The sequence below is a fragment of the Oncorhynchus mykiss genome, chromosome 4 (genome assembly GCF_057628025.1).
Source record: "Oncorhynchus mykiss isolate SJ-2025 chromosome 4, ASM5762802v1, whole genome shotgun sequence".
NCBI lineage: Eukaryota > Metazoa > Chordata > Actinopteri > Salmoniformes > Salmonidae > Oncorhynchus > Oncorhynchus mykiss.
Window position 1 is genome coordinate 26,848,962 of NC_143025.1, and position 26,837 is coordinate 26,875,798.

Genomic DNA, 26,837 nt, shown 5'->3' on the forward strand with positions numbered 1-26,837 from the left:
CTAACTCAATTAAAATAGATACTTTTTGATCAATATTCTTTTTTACATTTTTTATCACTGTTCTAAAAACATATGTTTTTAGTATTTGCTGTGCTAGCCCTTAAGGATAGTCTAATGTTTGCTCTATAAATGTAGTTTTAAGTTCTAAATCTAGAAAAAAACATGCCAAAATTCAAACAAAATTTCCCCTGGAGCATTAATGCTTGAAAAACAAAACAAAAAACAGTTTGGAGAGTTGTATTAAATACTTGTATAATATAATGTTATAATTAAACAATCAAAGCCTTTAAACACTTGTTGGACAATAATTGTAAACATTTAATTGCTTTTATGATGTGTCAACAAAGTTGACATAAATCCAGTTAGATTATTATTTTTTATTTTTTGGGGGTGGGGGGGGGGGGGGGGGGTTGTTCCTTTACATGGTTTGTCCCCACTTTCAAGAATCCCTGAACTCTAAAAAAAACTAAATTATCTCTCAGCCTCATGGCAGAATGTGTAAAATAGCATGAGATTAGCTATAAAACAGCACATTTTTATTTCTGAACACTTCTACATTAATGTGGATGCGACCATGATTGCAGATAATCATGACTGAATCATAAATAAGGATGAATGAGAAAGTTACAGAGGCATAAATATCATACCCCCTGAAAAATGATTTTTGTAAGTTCGTAAATTAAGCACTCATCATTAGTCACGATTCATTCAGGATTATCCGTAATCATGGTAGCATCAACATTAATGTAGAAGTGTTCAGAAACATTTTATATTATTAATTACAATAATGGTGACTACAAAATGACGCAATGCATTATTTACCATTAATTTCTACGTTTTAGCATCATTGTTCAAATAAATAAGTAGGGGAGTGTATATATGAAGGGTTACAGCAGGTTACAGCAGCCGGGTCACACTCTTTTCGCACCACTTCAATACAAAAGTGATTTTCGTAGAAGTTTAGGATAGCATTTGTGTTAAGCCTTGCCCTTTTCCTAACTTTAACCTCAGTCTCATAACCTGCTATGTTAATTCTCCTAAACTGATGTGTAAATTCTCCTAACTTGCTACCATGCATATAACATAACATATAACATAATTACTTCCTGTTACCCTCCAACAATTGACAAACCAATCAGAATAGAGCAAAGTAGTTACTAGGTAAAAAATGGATTACCGTTACGATCCCAAAACAACTGATTCATCATATTTTAGAACTACACAACATTTAGAAAGCAACGTCTCCTATAAAATAATCCTAAACTCCTTTCAGTCATCCACTCAGAAAACATAACATTTGCCATAGTTTATCTGAGCAGTAAAGGGGGATAAAAAACAACGATATTTTAGGGTCATATTTTGCCATACATACTATCTACTAATCAAGATGAACATTTCACTAGAGATGCTTTATTTTGATCAACGCTGAGTATTAGAGCAGTATTTATGTCTGGGGGCATAATCTGTAGACCACCATATTAACCGGAAACACAAGTTTGTCAGCTGACCCTGTCATACAATGTGTCCATACACACATTCTCTCTCACACACATACTGCCACTCGCCCCATGCAACTCCCAATCCCCAACCCAGTTTCCCAACTCAATACATCCAGATAAATAACATGTATAACATTTTTTAATTAAATAGTTAGTCAATATTATACCGTGACCAAAATAGGTGTTCCGATTGTTTCAAAAACAACTGTTGTCATTCTGTTATTCTTCAAATATACGTACATTCAAGACATTATAGAATTATTTTCTCTAAAGGGAAGTCAATTCAATTTAATTGGGATCTTTGGATCCCACATTTGCAATATTGCACCAGAGGCAATATTTCTGCCTCCAATGGAAATGGAGTTGATTGTTCTTGAGAATCATGTTTGTGCCGAAGGCAGCCATGAGATCAAATGTGATTGTGTGACATTACAAAGGCACTGCAGCTATCCCTTATTTTCATCCCGTATCCCTAGATATAGTTCACTTCATTCGACATTTATAAACCAATCTGTCTTTGAGAAATTATATTTCTGAACAACAGATGAAGAGAGCCAAACTCAGAGCCAGCCATGATGCATAGCGGACAATGATATCTTGTTGGAGGAGAGGAGAGTAGGAAATCAACAATGGCCTGAGTACACAGATAGGTCCATTGGATAGTGTTTGTTGTGCCTGTGAGGATCTCCCTGGGGTATGGCCTGTTCCCATGCCAGGTCACACTCCCTGATAGAGCGGCAAACAGATGTGCTGCTGCAGCACTACTCTACTCCCAGCAAGGAATGGCTCCTGCCTAATGCCTCAGAGGACAGAGCACAGACTGCACAGCCACAGCCATAAAACTAGCATGGATGGATGTGTAGCAGCAGTCAAACACAACTCCACTTACTTAAACAGAAATAGGGCATCGAGTGAGATGACCACTAACATTGGACTAATGAATTGCACTCAGACCCACACTGTATACTCTGTGAGATACACACTCCCCTTTTAAGGGGTATGTTACATATCATTTAGAAAGTGGTTAATTCCACTGCTGTGCTAGTTCCAGATAGAAATAGCTTATTTGCTCTGGGTGGTTAATCTGAACAATATAGATCACCTAATGTGTAACATAATCAATGTATCCCATTTAATGTGTGGTTTCAACTCCCAAGAAAATCATAGCCCTGTGTGCAGTCCATCACAAAATGAATGTTGAGAGGCACTGAATATGTATTAAAACAGCTTGAAAAAAAGTGGAGATGAGATTTCTGTTTCAGTAGGCCATCGCAATACAAGACAAATTCGGTTTAAGGAACGGGCAACATGTGGATGGATCCAACATTAAATGTGATCGACTTCCCTTTAGACCGTTCTCTGTAAACATTTGATACAAATCAGATCGAGACACATCAATAGAACTTTTAGAACAATAGCACAAATAACAATAATTAAAGCAAATCCTGTAATAGTGTAATGTTGTCTCCGGCTGGAGAAGCCTGCTACTTTTAATCATCTAACAAATTCAATCGATCAATCAGTATGAAACTCCACCCACTCCTCTATAACAATAGTAATACTCCTTCCCATACACTACCTTGTGTCCAATATAATGGTCCCTTCTATGTCTCTCTCAAACTGGCCTAGTTCCTCCACTTCCACTAGTAGCATAATATGAATACTTAAATATATTTATATTCTGATAATATCATGAACACATGTACATTGCACAAACATAATTTATACAGTGAAATATTAAAGTATAATCAAGTGTATACAAATAAAGTGATGTTGCACATGAAGCTCCCCCCTACATTAGATAACAGTAGATATTTTCTCTGGCTAATTGTCTGTAAAAACAAACACTCATGAAGAGAAAACAATACGCAGTAAATCTTAGAAATCAAAAGGCAATGTTAAATTAAAACAAATTAACCATGGTCTGACTAGAACTACAACAAAGGCCATTTTAAAATAGGTTACAAGAGCATTTATGACACAGAAAAAACACATCATCTGAGAGCCAGAGAGAACACACTGTTAACGTGCGATCATTTCTCTGTGATTGAAAAAAAAAAGAACCAGACAATGAATGCCTAGAATTACTTGTACAAATGCATTGGATTAAGGGGTAGATATATAGGAAGGAATAAGAACACAAGCTTTGTGTTCCTCCTCTGAACAAATTGGGCTTTGAACAGTCTAAATTCCCTTTTCTCTAAATTAAACAGAGTAGAGGTCATGTGGAAGTAACCTTAAATCCCCCCAATTAAATCTAGTCCTGCTCTGGCCTGCTCTATATTCTCCTGAGTTACTCTGCTCTTCGAAAAGCACACCTCCCATAGGGAAGTCAAGCGCTTACAGCAGCTGGCTTTTATAGCATCCCAAGATAATAAGGGACCAGGACCAGAGGTTGAGTTGACTGGCATGTCCAAGATGCTTGGAGTCATACCAAACCCATGTAAACACACATGAGGAAAGAGAACAGTCAGTCAGATTTTTACAATTGAAAAAAATACCTATCGCTTAATAATTGTCATCGCAATCACAGTACATTCACCTGGGCTGGTAGAAGCCTGTAATAGAACTTTGCTTTCCTCTACTACACATAGCAATGTTCAGCTACTCAAACTCAAGTAATAACAGGGTTTAAACTGGGGAAAGGAAACCGATTGTGAGATAAACTTCCCCAATACCCCACAGCCTGGCGGGTTCTTTCTATACTATTGGCAAAATTCAGTGTGAATCCCCCCCCATTCCCCTCTCCTCCCCTGTGCTGCGGCGCTGATCTCCTAAGTGTAGCCCAGATTCTCCATCTCGCTGCGGTAGCGCTGCTCCGACACCTTGCTCTTGTGCTGCTTGCTCTCCAGGTGAAGGCGGAAGTTGGCCTCCTCGCTGGCCCCAGAATTGCACATAGAGCAGTAGAACTGGCCGCTGGGCGTCACACACATGGCCAGGTCTCTGGGGATCCTCTGCCTGGGCCGGGGGTTGTAGTAGGGGGCTGGGTCACACATCAAGACATACACACCATAATGATGGAGAGTTAGTGATGGAGTGAGTGTTGAGCTGCTGCTCACCAGTGAACACCGTGTGAAAAGATGGGAGTGGCAGATAGATGCCAGGCACTGCATGGGGATGGAAGGCTGGCTGTGCATAGGATGAGCTTTCCACTGCCATGGCCATATGAATGTTACAAGAAGAAATACACATGTGTCCCTCATTAGAAGAAGGGAGATGTACTGTATGTTGGTCAGAAAATAGATGCTCTGCTGTATCTGTGTGTATGGCTGGAGGCAACCATCACGGGCCCTTGCAGAGTAACTCTGACAGACAAAGCACATTTCTCAGCGAGAGACTGTTACACAGTTCTATTTCTGGAATTAAATCAGCAAAGTCTCTGAGCCCTGAGGGAAGGGAAGCGAGTGGGTGCAGTTGTGTCCTATGATCCAAGGGGAGAAGGCCATGGTGCAGGGTATGTGGAGTGGGGTGGTGGGAGGTTGGGGGTGGATAATAATAATTAAAAACAATTGGTGGGAGTTTATATTTGTCCTATTTCACACATGTACAATTGTGTATTAATGTGCATTTCGCAACTCTTTGGAGAGTGGTACGGGGATGAACAGTGGACTGTGAGGGCTCTGTCTGATGGACACCTGCCACCTGAGCAGGCTGTGTCTGTGGATCAGCAGAGTGGCTGTCGGTTGCTGTGCTTAGTGAGGGCCTGTGCTTAGTGAGTTCACAGTGACTAACCAGCCTCAGCCTCGGCCACTCCCTCAACTTTCCTACGACATTTCCCTGGCAAAGGTGGTGATGAGAGAGGGGTATTCACTGCTGCTACGACCATGGAGCAAAAAACAATAGCCTCCACCTGCTTGCTGCCTGGACATGTGATATACATATACATATTCACATGCATATCAGTCTCATTCACCAGCCGTCAAAGGCTTCATTGGTATCAATGAAAAGGAAATGGGCAACCACATCTACCCTCAAACATATACTGTACCTTCTGAAGAAGAATATCCCTGAATTCATCTGATCGTTATGGGCCGTTCTGGCTTTGACAAGGCTTACTTGTCCAAGGCTTACTTACTTTACTTACATCTGATCTGTACATCAAAATTGTGGAACAACAACACATTTCTTCCTTATATATTGTTTAAAGTTATTTGCTGTTTGGTCATACTTTATTACTGGTATGTCTTTGGTTCAGTGTGCTGTACCTGGCATGGCAGGAGGCACCTGTGAGGTCCTGCGGTTCTTGATCAACTTGTACTCGCTCCCCTCTTTCTTCGGACGCCTCTGGACACACTCAGTTGACTCTCTGAAAAATTGATAGATCACGTTACTGAGAGCAACTATTTAGAGTAACCCATGTGCAGTTTATAAACCTAACAGTCCTTAAATATCTAGCAATCTAACAATAATAGCCACTATGATGGACAACATAATGGAATGCATCTTTCAAATGCTTTTGCATTTTTCTTTAAATGGAAGCATTGAAACATAATCTGGATTGCATTTCATATAACAGGGCATGGCTGAAGGGGCAGGACTTCTGTGTTAAGTATGGTTGGTTTAATAGCCATGTGCACATTGCATCTGTTGTTTGTCTTCCTGGTGGTAGGTGGGGAGGCAGTAGAAACACCCACTCACATGATGCTACTGCTCTGCTGGGCCTCAGCCAGCCGCAGTCTCTTGGCATGGTTCTTGCCCTGGTAGTGCGCCTGAGCCACGGCAGGTGAGCTGAACGAGGCGTCACACAGCTTGCAGTAGTCGTTCTCCGTGGCTAAGATCACCCTGCTGGCACCATTAAATGACACTGGCTGAACAAAAAAACAATGAGTGAGTTTATACAAAGGGCTCTTTCACCAGCCAAAATGACACTCTTGCCAGTTCCAACGCTACATATCAAAAGAGTTAAAAACTTCAGTGCTGATAGTTTTCTTCAAACCATCATGGATGTTTCTAATGAGGAGATTCTATTTGATTGCAGTTCTCTAGATCAATAACAGAGATCCAAACAGTGAATGTGCTGAAAATGCACAGGTCTTGTACTTGCTCATACAGTATTATACTTTGCTGAACAAAAACACATTCCTTGTGCCAACGCCAAGCGTTACCTGTTTTGGAGTTGTACTCTCATTTGGTGGAGTCGTGAGGGGTTGCTGGGAAACTGGTTCTATTACCTCCGGAATCCTGATGGCAGGCAGCTGCTGGCTGCCTGCATAAAAATTTCTCAGCTTCTTACTGTGGTTTTTACCCTGGAGAAGAGACAATGTATTTTTATTTATTTATTTATTTTACCTTTATTTAACCAGGTAGGCAAGTTGAGAACAAGTTCTCATTTACAATTGCGACCTGGCCAAGATAAAGCAAAGCAGTTCGACACATACAACAACACAGAGTTACACATGGAGTAAAACAAACGTACAGTCAATAATACAGTAGAAAAATAAGTCCATATACAATGTGAGCAAATGAGGTGAGATAAAGGCAAAAAAAGGCCATGTTGGCGAAGTAAATAGAATATAGCAAGTAAAACACTGGAATGGTAGATTTGCAGTGGAAGAATGTGCAAAGTAGAAATAGAAATAATGGGGTGAAAAGGAGCAAAATAAATAAAATACAGTAGGGGAAGAGGTAGTTGTTGGGCTAAATTATAGATGGGCTATGTACAGGTGCAGTAATCTGTGAGCTGCTCTGACAGCTGGTGCTTAAAGCTAGTGAGGGAGATGTGTTTCCAGTTTCAGAGATTTCTGTAGTTCGTTCTAGTCATTGGCAGCAGAGAACTGGAAGGAGAGGCGGTCAGAGGAGGAATTGGCTTTGGGGGTGACCAGAGAGATATACCTGCTGGAGTGCGTGCTACAGGTGGGTGCTGCTATGGTGACCAGCGAGCTGAGATAAGGGGGGACTTTACCTAGCAGGGTCTTGTAGATGACCTGGAGCCAGGGGGTTTGGCGATGAGTATGAAGCGAGGGCCAGCCAACAAGAGCGTACAGGTCGCAGTGGTGGGTAGTATATTTGGTGACAAAACGGATGGCACTGTGATAGACTGCATCCAATTTGCTGAGTAGGGTGTTGGAGGCAATTTTGGAAATGACATCGCCGAAGTCGAGGATCGGTAGGATGGTCAGTTTTACGAGGGTATGTTTAGCAGCATGAGTGAAAGATGCTTTGTTGCAAAATAGGATGCCAATTCTAGATTTAACTTTGGATTGGAGATGCTTAATGTGAGTCTGGAAGGAGAGTTTACAGTCTAACCAGACACCTAGGTATTTGTAGTTGTCCACATATTCTAAGTCAGAACCGTCCAGAGTAGTGATGCTGGACGGGCGGGCAGGTGCAGGCAGCGATCGGTTGAAGAGCATGCATTTAGTTTTACTTGTATTTAAGAGTAGTTGGAGGCCACGGAAGGAGAGTTGTATGACATTGAAGCTCGTCTGGAGGGTTGTTAACACAGTGTCCAAAGAAGGGCCAGAAGTATACAGAATGGTGTCGTCTGCGTAGAGGTGGATCAGAGACTCACCAGCAGCAATACACTAAGTGTACAAAACATTAGGAACACCTTCCTAATATTGAGTTGCACCCCCCTTTGCCCTCAGAACAGACTCAATTTGTCAGGGCATGGACTCTACAGGGTGTTGAAAGCGTTCCACAGGAATGCTGGCCCATGTTGACTCCAATGCTTGCTACAGTTGTGTCAAGTTGGCTGGATGTCTTTTAGGTGGTGGACCATTCTTGAAACACACGGGAAACTGTTGAGCGTGAAAAACCCAGCAGCTTTGCAGTTCTTGACACACTCAAACCGGTGCGCCTGGCACCTACTACCATACCCCGTTCAAAGGCACTTAAATATTTTCTCTTGCCCATTCACACTTTGAATGACACACATAGACAATCCATGTCTCAATGGTCTCATCTACACTGATTGAAGTCGATTTGAGTGACATCAATAAGGGATCATAACTTTCACCTGGATTCACCTGGTCACTCAATGTCATGGAAAGAGCAGGTGTTCCTAATGCTTTGTACACTCAGTGTAGTTGACATCATTGAGAAACATTTTCTGCTATAAAAATATATGTGTTGGGGTAGGCCTACAAGTAAGCTTGTCCCCAATTGCTGCCACATGTACCATAATCTCTGGTGGACGAGATTAGGGTACAAGCTACATGTACAGGAAATCAGCTCACCTGGTAGTGGGCCTGTGCCTGCTGGGCAGAGTTGAGGGTGACGTTGCACAGTTTGCAGTACAGAGGCTTACTACACAGCTCATCCAAGGTAGAGTCCTGGTCTGTGGCCCCGATCTGAACCTCTTCCTCCTGGGGCTTGGTGCTGAGGGCCACCTGGACAGTTGGAGGTGGGACAGGGCAGGGGACAGGGCAGGGAGGGCCCTGCATCAGCTGGAGGTGAGCGGGTGGTTTGGCAGACAGAGGGCTGTAGAGGGGGAAAAGGAGGGGGTCGGGGGCCACTACCACTGGTGTAGACGGCCTGAGGGTCTGTGGAGGGGGTCCAAGGGTATGTGTAGAAGGCATTGGCTGGAACAACGGCTGTTGCTGGCCAAAAAGGCTCATTGAAGGCGTCAGCATAGACTCTGGTCCTGAGGGCCAATGCAATGATGGCAAAGTATGTATTAGACTAGATTCTACACTTATTATAGCCATGTAATGGCTGTATAACATTGGGAGGAAGCAAGAACTACAGTCATCAACTGTGTTCATTTCTCCCTAGTGAAACTGACACTAACAAATAGAACAATGGTGGGTTTCACAGTCCAGCAGTCATTGTGAAAATTACACTTCCCCTGCAGTCAAGCATGGGCTCTGCTCCTTGCGAAAATAAGTTCCTCAATCATCTCTTGATCTGGTGCTGATTCAAACAGACTATTGCCTGCTTGACTGGATACATTTCAGGCAATCATGTGTGGCCACATTTTTTCTGCATAAGGGTTGATGTGGGGGATGGGTCAGTGGCTGTGCTCATGTCTGATGTTTCTGCTGCATCAACTCAGATTGGAGACCCAATAACAGTGTGGGATGTTTTTGATTCCAGCAGCCATGCAGTGACACCAAGTGAATGGCATGCTTGAAATGGAACTTTCCGATAACAAGCTAAATTATTTTCCCGGCAATACTAGGCCCACTGTGTACATCAATGTTATTCTGATAAATAATAATCCAAACACCTGAAAATTCTCAAATATGAGTGTCACATTTTTTTTTCAAGAAAATAGCTAACTTTATATACATGTTTTCTGGGTTTTGCAATGAAATAGAAACCAAACTGCTAATCTGCTTTCCTCATGCAGAATAACAAGGAGACAAACCTGAATTACATGCTCATTGGAGAATATAGCCTAATCCCCAAAATAGTCAGGAACCTACATTGTCATAGCCCAAGGTCAAAGTAAAAGTAATATTTTTGAATCTTGGGTATAAAACACTCCTCCTGAGACGTAACACTGGGATCGCAAGTAAAATGCAAGTCCTGGGATATTAATGAGCATAGTAGTCATTGGCCATGTATCATGAGGGATGGCCTTGGGTCTCTGAGTTGGAGCGAAGTAGCTTAATAAGAAAAGTATTTGGGGGTTTTAAAGGAGAGGGTTCTAATTCTATCATTTGGTATCTGTGCAGAAGAAAAAAATATCCAAGAACCTTCAAAAGTTGAATAGCCCTTCACAGTGAGAGGTATTTGTCACATACTTATAGTTATTTCATGCCTTTTATACTGTCACCTCTGCCACATCAATTATGGAGTGAAAAGTGTATGCCTCATGCAGTGGAATCAAGTGCATGACTAGTCTTTGAATGGAGAAAGGTTGAAGGGAACTCATAAGAACTTCATATTTTAATTAGAGAATTACAGTCCTCTTATTCTGACAAGCATTTTGCTACACTCACATTAACATCTGCTAACCAAGTGTATGTTACCAATAAAATTAGATTTGATTTGCGAAATGTTCAATGCCTTGCAAAGTCTCAAGATAGACATGGTTTTAACATGGAGATGTGTTGAAAGACCCTGAGACCTATGGTATTTTGTTAACACTCAGTCATGCAGATAACAGATTAATTGCAGCTTAAACGTACCCATTAGTTAGCCTAGTTAGAGATGGCAACACAGCAGTTAGGCTATTGAGTTAGCAGTCTGAAAGGGCTCATTATTGCCAGTTCAAGTGAGCAATAGTTGACATGAAGACTATAGGCTAAGATTAGGGGGCAGCTTGGAGGCTGTCATAAAACAAGACTGAATGATAAAATCAGTCAATACTAATGTTTACCAATAAAGCTATATGAAATCAGGGTATAGTACAAAATGAAGTTGCTTATCAAGCATTTATAACATCTCCAGGGATGTGACCTGCCAGACTCAGCTCTTTCAACCTATTTTAGTGGACAATGCCATTTCATCTGATTACAGCGGACTGAGTAGACCTACTCAATACAATTAGGTCTTGAAAGATGATGTTGAAAAATATGCTATATAACAGGTTTAATCACTTAAGAGAATATTGCTGGATAACAAGGTAAACTCAAGTCCAGACCCAAGCTGTTATTCATAATAATCCTTATCAACACCATTATCATCATGTGAATACTGTACACTACACCATGGTGTGTCAATGAGCTTGTGCCATGACAAGAGTAGACAGATTTCAAGAGTTGGGACTGACAAGGGGACCATCATGTAATTCTACACCCACCGGTCTGACCATTATTACTTTAGCTGATTTTACATGAAACACCAATCCACCACATCACACCTGCACTGAAAGAGAATGAGGAACAGTGATGGTGCTGTGGATACAGCAAATCAACACATTTTTGTTGACATATATTTTGGGTTGAAATGATCAGCAACCTATTATACCTCTGATTACAGATTTAATTTCAACATGACTGTTGGTCTAATCTCTTCAAATTAATGGGAAGGCTCAACCTCGACAAAAATGTTTTATAGCTGTACACTAAGCTAGTTCAACATACAGTATAATACCAACATGTTTACACCCTCTTAAATCAGCAAATTGCACTGGTTACATTGTAGCTGAGGCTGCATGCATCCATCCATTCACAGTGTCACGGCTACTGACAGCAATGAATGTGACCCTTTTCCTACCTGGTAACCGGGCGAAATAATGTCTGTTATTCCGATAGTTTAAAGGCACCGAATTTCTGTAATAATCGGCACTTTGATAATAAGAAGCATCTCTATTCTTGACATGTAACGCCATCATTGCATCCTGGCCAACTTCGAACCAGTTTAGACGTGAGAACCCAACAAGCTACTTTCACCGGGGAAAAGGAGGGGTGTGTTTTCAGAGTTATACACGATTATTTTTACATTGGGCTACATTTTAGTAAAGCCTTTCATAATAAACCCCAAACATGGTAACCACGCATTTAAAACATTTGGTAAAGGCTAGTCTTTGAAAAATATGCTTTATGCGTGTGTTGTTCTCTTGTTGGTACAGTCCATTTACTGCATTCAAGCTGACACTTGGAAATTCATGGTCACCCCAGCGCTAACACACTACATTTACCGATATGATATCACACCGAACACAGTTGATTAGAACTGAAGGATTTGAATGACATTTTGGTGTAAATAAAATACCATACTGATAACTCTTTATACTCAGTATTAGGGTAGTATAGGACTTGGTCTTGAAAAATCCAGTGATAACTCTTTATACTCAGTATTAGGGTAGTATAGGACTTAGTCTTGAAAAATCCAGTGACAACTCTTTATACTCAGTATTAGGGTGGTATGTGATTTGATCTTGACTAAACCAGGGAAATTATGAACTCGACTAGTTTAGGGACAGTTCGAGGTGTCATGAAAAAAAGGCATCCCCCAACGTGAAAAATATTTTCACATGACCCTCCCCTTGTACTGTAAAATAAATTTGCACCCCTCCTCATAGAATTAACTCAAAATAATGTTTACGACCACAAATATCAATAACAGTAGCGACCCTGTGTTTATAAACGTGGATATTGATTTAGCTACTTAAACATGTTTTTGTGGCATGGTCGATGCCACGCAGGGCTATGGGCTGGATGGTTATAGAAAAAATAGACAGATACTTCACCGGATGTATAAATGTGAAACATCCGCTTGCCATTTCGACTCACTACAAAATTATGTAGTGAGAGGAAGCCCAGTGGCCAGCAGTTGGAAAGGATGAAAGCAGATGGATTTTGGCAAGCATTCTGCTAATACTCTCCCTGCCTGTTTCTTTACACTATGCCCACAGCCGGCTGCAGACAATGCAATTCAGATTTTCTACATTTTGATGCCATATTTCTTATTATATGCAACAAATTAATTTTTCCACCAACATGTTTCTGTGCCAATGCACCACGCAACCAATAAATAAAGCATACCTACTTCGGGCACTTCAGTATCATCGTTTTCAACAACACAATAAACTATGTCAATCTCGACACTCAAGATAATGCATACCACCCAATGTAGGTTTACCCAATTTGAAGACTTGGTTTGACAATCTCTGAATGTCATTCAACTGTTTGGTGTTTTGTAACAGATGTCTCTTTCTATTCATCAAATGACCAGCTGCACAGTTTGGATTCATTTATTTTATTTGTCGAGTTTAAAAAAAATACATATATACACACACAGTACATTTTTAAGTGACAGGGATTGCACAATAAATCAGGGATTTATTTCCATTGTGGTCCCTATTTTTTACATGAATACATTTACATACTGTAGATACAGACGCATTATAGATTTTAAAAAAATGCTCGACCTCCAGATGAGTATGAGGGCAGAGTTTAAGTACAGTACTTACAAGCTTGTTTTGGTTGGTCTGTAGTTTATTCTTTAGATGTTTGGGTTGCTGGTGAACCATGATGTGCAGGCATCATCAAAGTGACACTAGATTAGCAATTTGCCGGTCTTTAGGCTATCTATAGCTAGATTTCCATCCAATTGGCGACAGATTTTCATGTGAATAGTCTAGAATCTGCACACAAAAAAATATGTGCATTTTCCCATTAGGGTTGTGTTTCTATCAAATTGACTTGTTGCGGATAAAAGTCTAAGCATAAATATGTAGTGCACATGAAAACAACGTGTGCGGCTAAATTCCCATACCAAATAAAAAATACGAATTAATCGATTTCCATCGTATTTTCAACTCCAGGCCTACAGATGGTTTTGACACAAACATTTTTATTTAGGTATGTGGCACATGCGCTCTAGCCAACAGTTTGCAGATAGAGTGGGGGAATTTGGGGTATTTTGGATACCTAATGAGAGTATTATGGAAAAAAGCGCAAGATCATTTTTAGTTGTCAAACTGCAGCCAAACATCGATCATCATGTCACCAGAATAAGATCATCGATATTTATTGAAAGGAGCATCAAGCTTATCACCATGCACTTTCGCCACCCTGTGAAGTTCATATCTTATTTCATCTGTAGCCTAAAAAACGGCATGCTTTCCCGTGATGTCATGACATTTTTTATCTGACGTACTTTACTTGCATAAAAAGGTTGGATGGAAACATGGTTAATGTCAAGTCATTTTGAGGATGCTAGAATTATAGGCTATTTTGGACCAACATGCACCCCCCACAGCAACTCGCCAAAGCCTTCCCCATTTTTCCTTCTCCCAAATCCAGTCAGCTGATGTTCTGAAAGACCTGCAAAATCTGGACCCCTACAAATCAGCTGGACTAGACAATCTGGACCCTTTCTTTCTAAAATTATCTGCCGAAATTGTTGTCACCCCTATTATTAGCCTGTTCAACCTCTCTTTCGTGTCGTCTGAGATTCCCAAAGATTGGTAAGCAGCTGCAGTCATCCCCCTCTTCAAAGGGGGGGACACTCTTGACCCAAACTGCTACAGACCTATATCTATCCTACCCTGCCTTTCTAAGGTCTTCGAAAGCCAAGTCAACAAACAGATTACCGACCATTTTGAATCTCACCATACCTTCTCTGCTATGCATTCTGGTTTCAGAGCTGGTCATGGGTGCACCTCAGCCACGTTCAAGGTCCTAAACGATATCTTAACCGCCATCGATAAGAAACATTACTGTGCAGCCGTATTCATTGATCTGGCCAAGGCTTTCGACTGTCAATCACCACATCCTCATCGGCAGACTCGACAGCCTTTGTTTCTCAAATGATTGCCTCGCCTGGTTCACCAACTACTTCTCTGGTAGAGTTCAGTGTGTCAAATCGGAGGGTCTGCTGTCCGGACCTCTGGCAGTCTCTATGGGTGTGCCACAGGGTTCAATTGTTGGACCGACTCTCTTCTCTGTATACATCAATGATGTCACTCTTGCTGCTGGTGAGTCTCTGATCCACCTCTACGCAGACGACACCATTCTGTATACTTCTGGCCCTTCTTTGGACACTGTGTTAACAACCCTCCAGGCTAGCTTCAATGCCATACAACTCTCCTTCCTTGGCCTCCAATTGCTCTTAAATACAAGTAAAACTAAATGCATGCTCTTCAACCGATCGCTGCCTGCACCTGCCCGCCTGTCCAACATCACTACTCTGGACAGCTCTGACTTAGAATACGTGGACAACTACAAATACCTAGGTGTCTGGTTAGACTGTAAACTCTCCTTCCAGACCCATATCAAACATCTCCAATCCAAAGTTAAATCTAGAATTGGCTTCCTATTTCGCAACAAAGCATCCTTCACTCATGCTGCCAAACATACCCTTGTAAAACTGACCATCCTACCAATCCTCGACTTCGGAGATGTCATTTACAAAATAGCCTCCAATACCCTACTCATCAAATTGGATGCAGTCTATCACAGTGCAATCTGTTTTGTCACCAAAGCCCCATATACTACCCACCATTGCGACCTGTACGCTCCCGTTGGCTGGCCCTCGCTTCATACTCATCGCCAAACCCACTGGCTCCATGTCATCTACAAGACCCTGGTAGGTAAAGTTCCCCGTTATCTCAGCTCGCTGGTCACCATAGCATCTCCCACCTGTAGCACACGCTCCAGCAGGTATATCTCTCTAGTCACCCCCAAAACCAATTCTTTCTTTGGCCGCCTCTCCTTCCAGTTCTCTGCTGCCAATGACTGGAACGAACTAGAAAAATCTCTGAAACTGGAAACACTTATCTCCCTCACTAGCTTTAAGCACCAACTGTCAGAGCAGCTCACAGATTACTGCACCTGTACATAGCCCACCTATAATTTAGCCCAAACAACTACCTCTTTCCCTACTGTATTTATTTTATTTATTTTGCTCCTTTGCACACCATTATTTTTTATTTCTACTTTGCACATTCTTCCACTGCAAATCTACCATTCCAGTGTTTTACTTGCTATATTGTATTTACTTTGCCACCAAGGCCTTTTTTTGCCTTTACCTCCCTTATCTCACCAAATTTGCTCACATCGTATATAGACTTGTTTCTACTGTATTATTGACTGTATGTTTGTTTTACTCCATGTGTAACTCTGTGTCGTTGTATGTGTCGAACTGCTTTGCTTTATCTTGGCCAGGTCGCAATTGTAAATGAGAACTTGTTCTCAACTTGCCTACCTGGTTAAATAAAGGTGAAATAAAAAATATAAAAAAGCATGCCTACAGGATTTTTTTAAAGTAGCCTCATCAGATTAAAACATTGTGACTTGTTGTGTTTATGCCACATATAGGAAGTCCAGGATCCAGTTGCAGAGGGAGGTGTTTAGTCCCAGGGTCCTTATCTTATTGATGAGCTTTGAGGACCCTATGATGTTGACCGCTGAGCTATAGTCAATGAATAGCATTCTCACGTAGACATTAACACAGCCAAAAAGTAATAATTATGACTAAACCTGACCCATTTCTAAACTTTCTCTTCCTAAAATGTGATTTTAAACTTAACCGTATGCATAATCCTAACCATAAATTAAGACCAAAAAGCACATTTCTGTAGCCAATTTAGACCTTGTGGCTGAGGATTCTGACTTTGTGGCTGTGCTATGTAGTGGAAACCGCTGAACACCCACTGGAACCCAGCAAGAGAAGGTGGTGAAGCTAGGTAGCGCAAGCTGTTAGCAAATGAGGTCTAATCGCAGTGCCAGTAACAGGCAGCATGCCTTGGTAAATGGTAACATTTAACGCTAATAGCTGGTTAGCAAAATCTTATTAAAATAACTAGCTAGATAGATATCTTTAGATTTCAATGATAAATCACTGACTATAACCAGAACAGGAGCCTTAGCTAACTAGCACGTAAAGTTGTTGGCTACCGTTAGCAGCCGTTAGTTAATATCAAAACAGATAACGAGTAGAAAAGGTCAGCTTGCAAATATCTTGTGAATGCCAACTATAGTACTTAACGGGATTTTGTTTTCTTAACTTCTGACTGTCAATTATATGATCTAGCTAACTATAGTTAAGTCACAGCTATATTTACTAGATAACTTGACAGTTGTGATAATATTGTATGGCTATTGCAATCCATCTAAAGTTAGCTAGCTATCCAACTAACTAACATTATTAAACACAGCTGTAACCTTATGCTATAACTTGGTGTTATTAGAATAACAGTCGGCTATTTTATCATGAAACTACCAGCAGAGTCGTTGGTGAAATTTGCTACATGATCATGATTGGACTGTTATTTTTCTCCCTCTTACCTTGGTAAGCCAGCTACACACACCCACTCCTTGCTGCATGATTTTCTTGCTCGAGCTAGCTACCTACATTTGTTGAGGGGTTGTATCACAGAGTTTGATGTGGGCTATTTATTGTGATAACGATTCTGCTTCCTCCCTCTGTCTTCACACAGTCTGGTATCACAGACTAGACGTAACATAGTGGATCTGGAATCACTGGCCACTTTAATAATGGAACACTAGTCACTTTAATAATGTTTACATAGTGCTTTACTCATCTCATATGTATATACTGTATTCTATTCTACTGTAGTTAGTCAGTGCCAGCCCGACGTTGATCGTCCTAATATTTATATATTTCTTATTTCCATAATTTTTCTTTTAGATTTGTGTATTGTTGTGAATTGTTAGATACTACTGCACTGTTGAAGCTAGGAACACAAGCATTTCACCACATCCACCACAATTTCTGCTAAATATGTGTATGTGACCAATACATTTGATTTGACTGGTAGGGCTAGGCATGAATAGTCATTGAGAATGGTGAAAAACATCTATTACATTCCCATTAAAGTGAGATGACAAAATTATTTTTAAAATGTGATCCATTTTGGTCAAAATAGGCAAAAAATTGTTGCTGCGCGACATTGCGATGTTGACTCATGGTTTATTTTTATAAATTTCGAAGCTATAGCATTAATTATTAAATTGATACGAACAATAAATTATGGCTAATAATACATTTGTTGAAAGTAATGAGCATTACAAACCAGAAACATGAAGATAAGAAAGATTTTGTGCCCTTCTCGCCAGCTGTTATTTCTGTCTCAAGGCTGTGTCACTCCCGCCCCGCCGGGAGGTACAAAAGTAACTTTGCGGTAGTTCTGTTCTTGGTCTATTTAATTTAAACTCATTTACTCTAGAAATGAAATTACAGTTGCTTATGCTAGAGGACATATATACGTTGTTTGTCATAAAATATGGTGTCTCTAGCTCTATCGATGTCACGTTCGTCATAAGGAGTAGACCAAGATGCAGCGTGGTATGTTTCCATCCTTTAGAACAAAAACAACAACACGAACAAACGAAACGTGAAGCTAATATAATGCTCTCAGGCAACTATACATAGACAAGATCCCACAAATCAGGCCACCATAGAAATACAATTCCCCTAGATAACCCACCCTAAATCACACCCCGACCCAACCAACATAGAGAATAAACAGCTCTCAATGGTCAGGGCCGCAAAACCTGACTCAATAGGGGAGGGTCCGGGTGGGCATCTACCATCGAGGGCGGCTCCGGTGCGGGGCGCGTTGCCGGATGCTCTAGACCGTGGATCGTCGCTGGAGGAACCGGACCGTGGATCGTCGCCGGAGGAACAGGACCGTAGGTTGTCGCCGGGACTCCGGACCTTAGGTCGTTGCCGGGGACTCCGGACCGTAGGTCGTCGCCGGGGACTCCGGAACGTGGTTCGTCGCCAGAGGCTCCGGACCCGGGAACCCTTGCCGGAGGCTCCGGACCGGGAATCCCTGCCGGAGGCTCCAGACCGCGAGTCCCCGCCAGAGGCTCCGGACCACGGACCGTCTCAGGAGGTTCCGGACCGCAGACCGTCTCAGGAGGTTCCGGACCGCAGACCGTCTCAGGAGGTTCCAGACTGTGAAACGTCGCCGGAAGCTCTGGACTGGGAACTGTCGCCAGAAGCTCCGGACTGTGGAGGCACACTGGAGGCCTGATGCGTGGGATCGGTACAGGTGGCACCGGGCTGATAACACGCACCTCAGGGCGAGTGCAGGCAGGAGGCACAAGACGTACTGGACTGTGGAGGCGCACTGGAGGCCTGATGCGTGGGACCGGTACAGGTGGCACCAGGCTGATTACACGCACCTCAGGGCGAGTGCGGGGAGGAAGCACAGGACTTACTGGACTGTGAAGGCGCACTGGAGACATAGTACGTATGGCCGGCGCAGTATATACTGGGCTGTGGAGGCGCACTGGAGGTCTGGAGCATAGAGCTGGCACAACGCGTCCTGTCTGGATGCTCACTTTAGCTCGGCAAGTGCAGGGCGCTGGCACAGGACGCACTGGGCTGTGAAGGTGCACTGGCGACACAGTGCGTAGAGCCGGCGCAGGATATCCTGGACCGAGGAGGCGTACTGGAGACCAGGAGCACTGAGCCGGCACAACCGGTCCTGTCTTGATGCTCACTTTCGCACAGCAAATGCGAGGAGCTGGCTCAGAATGCACAGGGCTATGGATGCGCACTGGAGACACATTGCTCCTCCTCCTCCTCTTGCTCCAGACACCAAAACATCCACTCTACCTCATCACTCCCCTCAACTAACTCACAATACTCCTCGCTCAGTCTATCCCAATATTCCTCTTCGCTCTCAGATTCGCCCCTCGGCTTCGCCGACCAACCAAATCTTTTGTGGGGCTGCCTCTCAGGCTTCCGTCATGGCCGTGAACTTCGGAGTCGCCGTTGATCCTCCTGCGTCTGCTTCCATCGAAGGCTTTCGTCACCTGCCATGATCTCCTCCCAAGTCCAGAATGTCTTCTCCTCCTGGCCACGCTGCTTGGTCCGTTTGTGGTGGGATCTTCTGTCACGTTTGTTATAAGGAGTGGACCAAAGCGCAGCGTAGTTTGTGTTCATCATAATTTATATTAAATGTGAACCAACAACAAAACAATAAAGAGTAACGAACAAACGTACAGTCTTGTAGGGATCAAAAGCAACAATACAAAAACAAGATCCCACAAAGCACAATGGGAAATGGCTACCTAAATACAGTGCCTTGCGAAAGTATTCGGCCCCCTTGAACTTTGCGACCTTTTGCCACATTTCAGGCTTCAAACATAAAGATATAAAACTGTATTTTTTTGTGAAGAATCAACAACAAGTGGGACACAATCATGGAGTGGAACGACATTTATTGGATATTTCAAACTTTTTTAACAAATCAAAAACTGAAAAATTGGGCGTGCAAAATTATTCAGGCCCTTTACTTTCAGTGCAGCAAACTCTCTCCAGGAGTTCAGTGAGGATCTCTGAATGATCCAATGTTGACTTAAATGACTAATGATGATAAATACAATCCACCTGTGTGTAATCAAGTCTCCGTATAAATGCACCTGCACTGTGATAGTCTCAGAGGTCCGTTAAAAGCGCAGAGAGCATCATGAAGAACAAGGAACACACCAGGCAGGTCCGAGATACTGTTGTGAAGAAGTTTAAAGCCGGATTTGGATACAAAAAGATTTCCCAAGCTTTAAACATCCCAAGGAGCACTGTGCAAGCGATAATATTGAAATGGAAGGAGTATCAGACCACTGCAAATCTACCAAGACCTGGCCGTCCCTCTAAACTTTCAGCTCATACAAGGAGAAGACTGATCAGAGATGCAGCCAAGAGTCCCATGATCACTCTGGATGAACTGCAGAGATCTACAGCTGAGGTGGGAGACTCTGTCCATAGGACAACAATCAGTCGTATATTGCACAAATCTGGCCTTTATGGAAGAGTGGCAAGAAGAAAGTCATTTCTTAAAGATATCCATAAAAAGTGTTGTTTAAAGTTTGCCACAAGCCACCTGGGAGACACACCAAACATGTGGAAGAAGGTGCCCTGGTCAGATGAAACCAAAATTGAACTTTTTGGCAACAATGCAAAACGTTTAACCAGCTTCCCCTGAACACACCATCCCCACTGTCAAACATGGTGGTGGCAGCATCATGGTTTGGGCCTGCTTTTCTTCAGCAGAGACAGGGAAGATGGTTAAAATTGATGGGAAGATGGATGGAGCCAAATACAGGACCATTCTGGAAGAAAACCTGATGGAGTCTGCAAAAGACCTGAGACTGGGACGGAGATTTGTCTTCCAACAAGACAATGATCCAAAACATAAAGCAAAATCTACAGTGGAATGGTTCAAAAATAAACATATCCAGGTGTTAGAATGGCCAAGTCAAAGTCCAGACCTGAATCCAATCGAGAATCTGTGGAAAGAACTGAAAACTGCTGTTCACAAATGCTCTCCATCCAACCTCACTGAGCTCGAGCTGTTTTGCAAGGAGGAATGGGAAAAAATGTCAGTCTCTCGATGTGCAAAACTGATAGAGACATACCCCAAGCGACTTACAGCTGTAATCACAGCAAAAGGTGGCGCTACAAAGTATTAACTTAAGGGGGCTGAATAATTTTGCACGCCCAATTTTTCAGTTTTTGATTTGTTAAAAAAGTTTGAAATATCCAATAAATGTCGTTCCACTTCATGATTGTGTCCCACTTGTTGTTGATTCTTCACTAAAAAATACAGTCTTTAAAAATCTTTATGTTTGAAGCCTGAAATGTGGCAAAAGGTCGCAAAGTTCAAGGGGGCCGAATACTTTCTCAAGGCACTGTATGATCCCCAATCAGAGACAACGATAAACAGCTGCCTCTGATTGGGGATCATATCAGGCCACCATAGAAATACAATTCCCCTAGATAACCCACCCTAAGTCACACCCCGACCCAACTAACATAGAGAATAAACAGCTCTCTATGTTCAGGGCGTGATAATCGATCTCTATGTAATTAGGGGAAAAAACAAAAGTGTTACCTTCGTCCTGGTTCTCCCCAAAATGCTACAGCCCACACTTCTTTGTAAAAGAGGAACTGTTGTTCAATATTTTTTTGTCAATAGGTGATTTTGTTTCTATCTCCTGTCTTGGTATAGGCTCTGAGATTAAATAGTAGGCTATATTATGATGTGCTCTTATCTCACAGCAATACTACAGCCTAGGCTTACCCATACTGTCCAGGCTACAGGTCTATTTACTTTCGAGCATGCTTGGCTATTAAATGAGCGATGGATAAATGGTAGCCTAATATTTGTTGTGTAGCAGGAATAAACCAGTATGTCAGAACATATGATTGATTTTAGCTCCATACAATAAGTCAATCAAACATATAAGGCTACATGTTGCTATGCAATCTTCTTACCAATGGCAAATGTATCCGTTTTATCATTAGGCTATTTTTTATTGTTTTTAAAAGCATAATTTTTTATTATTGTGTGTCAAATACCTCCATTTCCCCCAAAATAACAATATTTGCTTCTAATACAATTCTTAAACCATTTTAAGTTGTGCGTACTCATGGTCTGAGATTTGAGTGGAGATAGGCACACTTTCCTTTCAAGTTCAAATTTGATAAATACCAACAGTTTGTGGGAAAAATGGCAAACGCAAGGTTTAGAGTCTTTTTCGCGTGTGTGCACCTTTAATAATTGAGGCCCCAGTTCTTTTTAAGGTAAGAAGCCAAATCTGTTTGATTTGTCAATTACCAAAGTCTTAATCTTTTTTGTTGTTGTCTATATCCTCAGCAATACATGTTTCTGTATTTAAATAAACTAGGTTTAGTGTTTCCTTTCTCCACATCCTGTGTTTGAGGAAGCTCCCTCATTTGGCTTGCACCCTGATGACAAGACTGACCTTTCACATTGACCAGAGCATAACTGTTTTCCTTGCCGTACAGTAGTTGTCATTGTTAGCTGCATGTTTACTGCCATTAATGGTTTTAGACAGTGATAGCAAGGTCTTGTAGAGCTTACCTTGTATAGCATAGGGCTACTTGTTGTTGCACTCTCAGGGAAATGGAAAACTCTGGTATTTGGTGACAAATGTAGGCTCTCGCTGTATGTGGAGGAGAAATAACTTCACTTCTGGAGACAGGTGCATTTCTGTTTGTCATGTGACTCACAGACTGAGTAGGCTAGATCATCATGGACATTGATGGAAATAAACATGATTCGGCATAGCTGTTATCAAAACATAGGTTAGTTTGTCATTAGGTGTAGTGTTTTCATGCATTAGGGTCTGGTGAGTCGTGGCTAGTTATTCTGCTGCCCAGGAGGGGTGTGGAACTCTACACAGTCACACTACAACAAGAGGCGGGGCTGGATATAAGCTACGGTATAATGTTTGTTTTTATAATTTGAATGTGCTCTTTTTTTCTTCTTCAGGAGATAAGGAACTATTCTATATGAACTTTGTCTGAGTGTGGACTGTAGAAATGCCTCCTGGGCCATCTTTTGGCAAATTATATTTGATGCCCCCCAGGATCTTTGTGGACTGCTTGTTACCAAACGAGATGATCCTGACCCTCGAGTGCCTTCGTGAGCCCATGTTCATCGCCATCAAACACTAACTTTTCAAGGAGGCCAGGAAGTACCCCCTGCATCTCCTACTACATGCCTCTTACATGTTTATCAGTGTTACACAGGATGCAGAGCGAGAGGAGTTCTACGATGAAACTAGGAGACTGTGATCTCAGGCTCTTTCAGCCTTTTCTGAAGGTCATGGAACCCGTTGGCAACCGAGAGGAGAAAATTATTAACAGAGAAATTGGTAAGACTTAGGCTACTTACTACCCTGCCTCCTCTTTGTAGAGAGTAAAAATAACTTTTAAACAGACTTACGTTTATATTAGATATCTTCTAAAACATATCAGTAAGTGAATTTCTTTTGTTTCAGGATTCGCAATGTGTTTACCCTCCCAATGTGGAATCGACACAAGAACTTCCAAAGCACATCCATGGCAAACTCAACAAAGGTAGGCATTGTTGTATCAATTAAAATCAAGCAATGTGATTGTAATGTCATGATGCTGCAAGATGCCTAAGGCAGATCTAGTGGGTGTCAAACAACAACCTGTTTTTACTTTGTCAACACATGTGCATTAATGAGCAACATTAATAAGCAACAAACAAAATTATCCTTATTCCTTTTCATGATAATCTCTTTCAATGTTGTTCTCAGCCTGTGTGTGGTAATGATTATTCTCTTTTCTGTTCCTTATTTTATAGGTCAATTCATTGTAGTGATTTGGGTGATCGTCTCTCCCAACAACGACAAGCAGAAATACACCTTGAAGATCAACCATGAGTGTGTGCCAGAACAGGTGATAGCCGAGGCCATTCGGAAGAAAGCCAGGAGCATGCTGTTGTCCCCCGAACAACTCAAGATGTGTGTAGAGGAGTACCAGGGCAAGTACATGCTCAAAGCCTAACATTAGTTCTGACTCAGGTCTATATCTTAAAGGTCCAATGCAGCCAGTTTTTTATCTCAATATCAAATCATTTTTGAGTAGCAATTAAGTACCTTACTGTGACTGTCTTCAATTAAAATGGTGAAAAAAACTACAATTAAAAACAGTTTCTTAGCACAGAGCAATTGCTTAAGCAAGAATTTGGCTAGGATTGTCTAGTAGGGATCTGAGTGGGGAGGGGGAAACTGAAAACAAGCTGTTATTGGCAGAGAGGTTTGGAACTCTCATTCTTATTGGTCTATTAACTCATTTACCGCCTCATTAAAGCTCCATCCCACCACAACAGGCTGAAACTTCACAATTTCACAGTATTATTCCAACCTCAAAGTGTGGAGAAGAAAAAATAAATATATACACTACCGTTCAAAAGTTTGAGGTCACTTAGAAATGTCCTTATTATTGAAAGAAAAGTAAATTTGTTGTCCATTAAAATAACATAAAATTGATCAGAAATACAGTGTAGACATTGTTAATGTTGTAAATGACTATTGTAGTTGGAAATGGCAGATTTTTAAAGGAATATCTACAAAGGCGTACAGAGGCCCATTATCATCAACCAATTTGTTGTGTTAGCTAATCCAAGTTTATCATTTTAAAAGGCTAAATGATCATTATAAAACACTTTTGCAATTATGTTAGCACAGCTGAAAACTGTTGTTTCTGATTAAAGAAGCAATACAACTGGCCTTCTTTAGACTAGTTGAGTATCTGGGGTATCAGCATTTGTGGGTTCGATTACAGGCTCAAAATGGCCAGAAACAAAGAACTTTCTTCTGAAACTCGTCAGTCTCGATCAACGCTGTGTACTACTCCCTTCACAGAACAGCGAAAACTGGCTTTAACCAGAATAGAAAGAGGAGCGGGAGGCCCCGGTGCACAACTGAGCACAAGGACAAGTACATTAGTGTCTAGTTTGAGAAACAGACGCCTCAAAAGTCCTCAACTGGCAGCTTCATTAAATAGTACCATCAAAACACCAGTCTCAACGTCAACAGTGAAGAGGCGACTCTAGGATGCTGGCCTTCTAGGCATAGTTCCTCTGTCCAGTGTCTGTGTTCTTTTGCCCATCTTAATCTTTTATTTTTATTGGCCAGTCTGGCTGAGATATGGATTTTTCTTTGCAACTCTGCCTAGAAGGCCAGCATCCCGGAGTCGCCTCTTCATTGTTGACGTGAAGAGGCAAGTCCCTATTTTTTTTTTTTGTCTATTCTTCCTGTTGTCCATGAAGATTTATGTGCGAATCGGCGTCTACCATGGAGGGGAGCAGATTTGTGACAACGTGAACACGCAGCGTGTGCCTTGCTCTAATTCCAAGTTTTACACACACACAAAACACGTGGTGTCACAGACAGTGACTCACTCATCAATATATATATTGTTGCTATTTATCCGATGGTAATGTGTTGATCTGTGATTTTTACACTTATAATTGGTTCAGGGTGATTTACCGTGGCTGTGCTAGTCTTCTAGGTGGAACGAGTGGCTGACATACGACATGTACATTCCAGACATCGCCCGGGCTCCCGCCTCTGTCTCTCCATCTGCTCTGTGAAAGGCAGGAAGGGGAAGAAGGAGGCAAGCACTCAGTTTAATCAGACACCCCAGACCTTTAAGAGTATAAATGATACCCACTGGCTAGAACAGTGTTGAATGGTCTTACTTGAATGACCCGAGGTGTCCTCTATGTGCATGTTGAATTACTTATCGACTTGTGGCGTGGAGCGACCATGGCTGTGTAACCTAGGCATGAAGACTGTAACCAACACCTGGGCTGAGTGATATCACCTGAATGTCGGAGAGATGGGTTTTCGTACCTATGATGAATTAGAGATAAATGTCTCTAAAGGCCATCCTTTGCGAGCAACCTACTTTACACCTCGAAGCCAATTAACTTGAACTAAAACATAGGCTGTTTGTTTGCCTCCTATTCTTTTCAATTCAGTACGACTTTTATTCCACAAGGGGGCAATTAGGATGTTTGTGTTGTTAGTTACAATTACCCCATATAACATTAACATAAGCCTGTAGGACTGCATTCACTATTCTTTGTGGAAGGATGGCCATTCACAATATGTGTGTTAGTAACCGAAGCCACCCTTTGACCATGATCCTCCCCTCAGGAGCATTGTCCACTGGCATGGGGGAACGTCAACCTCTATGACCCAGCGAAGTCACAGGCTTCAACCCCAACAAGGTAAACATGTTAGTTAGCATGTTAATATGACCACTCTATATTTCTGTGATCTTCAGTTCATATTACAGTATAATGCCTATATTTCGCACACACAGGAAACACCCTGTCTAGAGCTGGAGTTTGACTACAACTATCCTGTCAAGTTCCCAGACATGACCACTGTGGAGGTGCATGTGTAACGGATGTGAAACGGCTAGCTTAGTTAGCGGTGCGCGCTAAATAGCATTTCAATCGGTGACGTCACTTGCTCTGAAACCTTGAAGTAGTAGTTCCCCTTGCTCTGCAGGGGTCGCGGCTTTTGTGGAGCGATGGGTAACGATGCTTCGTGGGTGACTGTTGTTGATGTGTGCAGAGGGTCCCTGGTTCGCGCCCGGGTATGGGCGAGGGGACGGTCTAAAGTTATACTGTTACACATGCTAACTGGACAATATCCAGGGAGCTGGGCTTCA

The 26,837-nt window shown here is 41.9% G+C and overlaps 1 protein-coding gene and 1 long non-coding RNA gene across 7 annotated transcripts; one reads left to right on the plus strand and one right to left on the minus strand.

The window, feature by feature from the left end:
* Positions 1–1,620: 1,620 nt before the first annotated feature.
* Positions 1,621–17,265, minus strand: LOC110521591 (zinc finger matrin-type protein 3). 6 transcript variants are annotated; one of them, XM_090231651.1, is made up of 6 exons: positions 17,126–17,265; positions 8,678–9,084; positions 6,605–6,745; positions 6,138–6,307; positions 5,705–5,805; positions 1,621–4,482 (listed from the first exon to the last, which is right to left on the minus strand). In XM_090231651.1, the coding sequence occupies exons 2-6, from the start codon at positions 9,071–9,073 to the stop codon at positions 4,274–4,276; spliced, it is 1,017 nt and encodes a 338-aa protein (XP_090087777.1). In that variant the 5' UTR covers positions 9,074–9,084; positions 17,126–17,265; the 3' UTR covers positions 1,621–4,273. The 6 variants fall into 6 exon arrangements, with proteins under 6 accessions (XP_090087777.1, XP_090087779.1, XP_090087778.1 ...); XM_090231653.1 differs by having other exon boundaries at positions 1,621–5,590; XM_090231652.1 differs by lacking the exon at positions 17,126–17,265 and adding an exon at positions 11,607–11,792 and having other exon boundaries at positions 1,621–5,590.
* On the plus strand, positions 16,483–24,879 carry LOC149983962 (uncharacterized). Its single transcript, XR_016495184.1, has 4 exons — positions 16,483–17,129; positions 23,110–23,494; positions 23,621–23,699; positions 23,953–24,879. It is a non-coding gene; the product is annotated as an uncharacterized LOC149983962 (long non-coding RNA).
* The last annotated feature ends 1,958 nt before the right edge of the window (positions 24,880–26,837 follow it).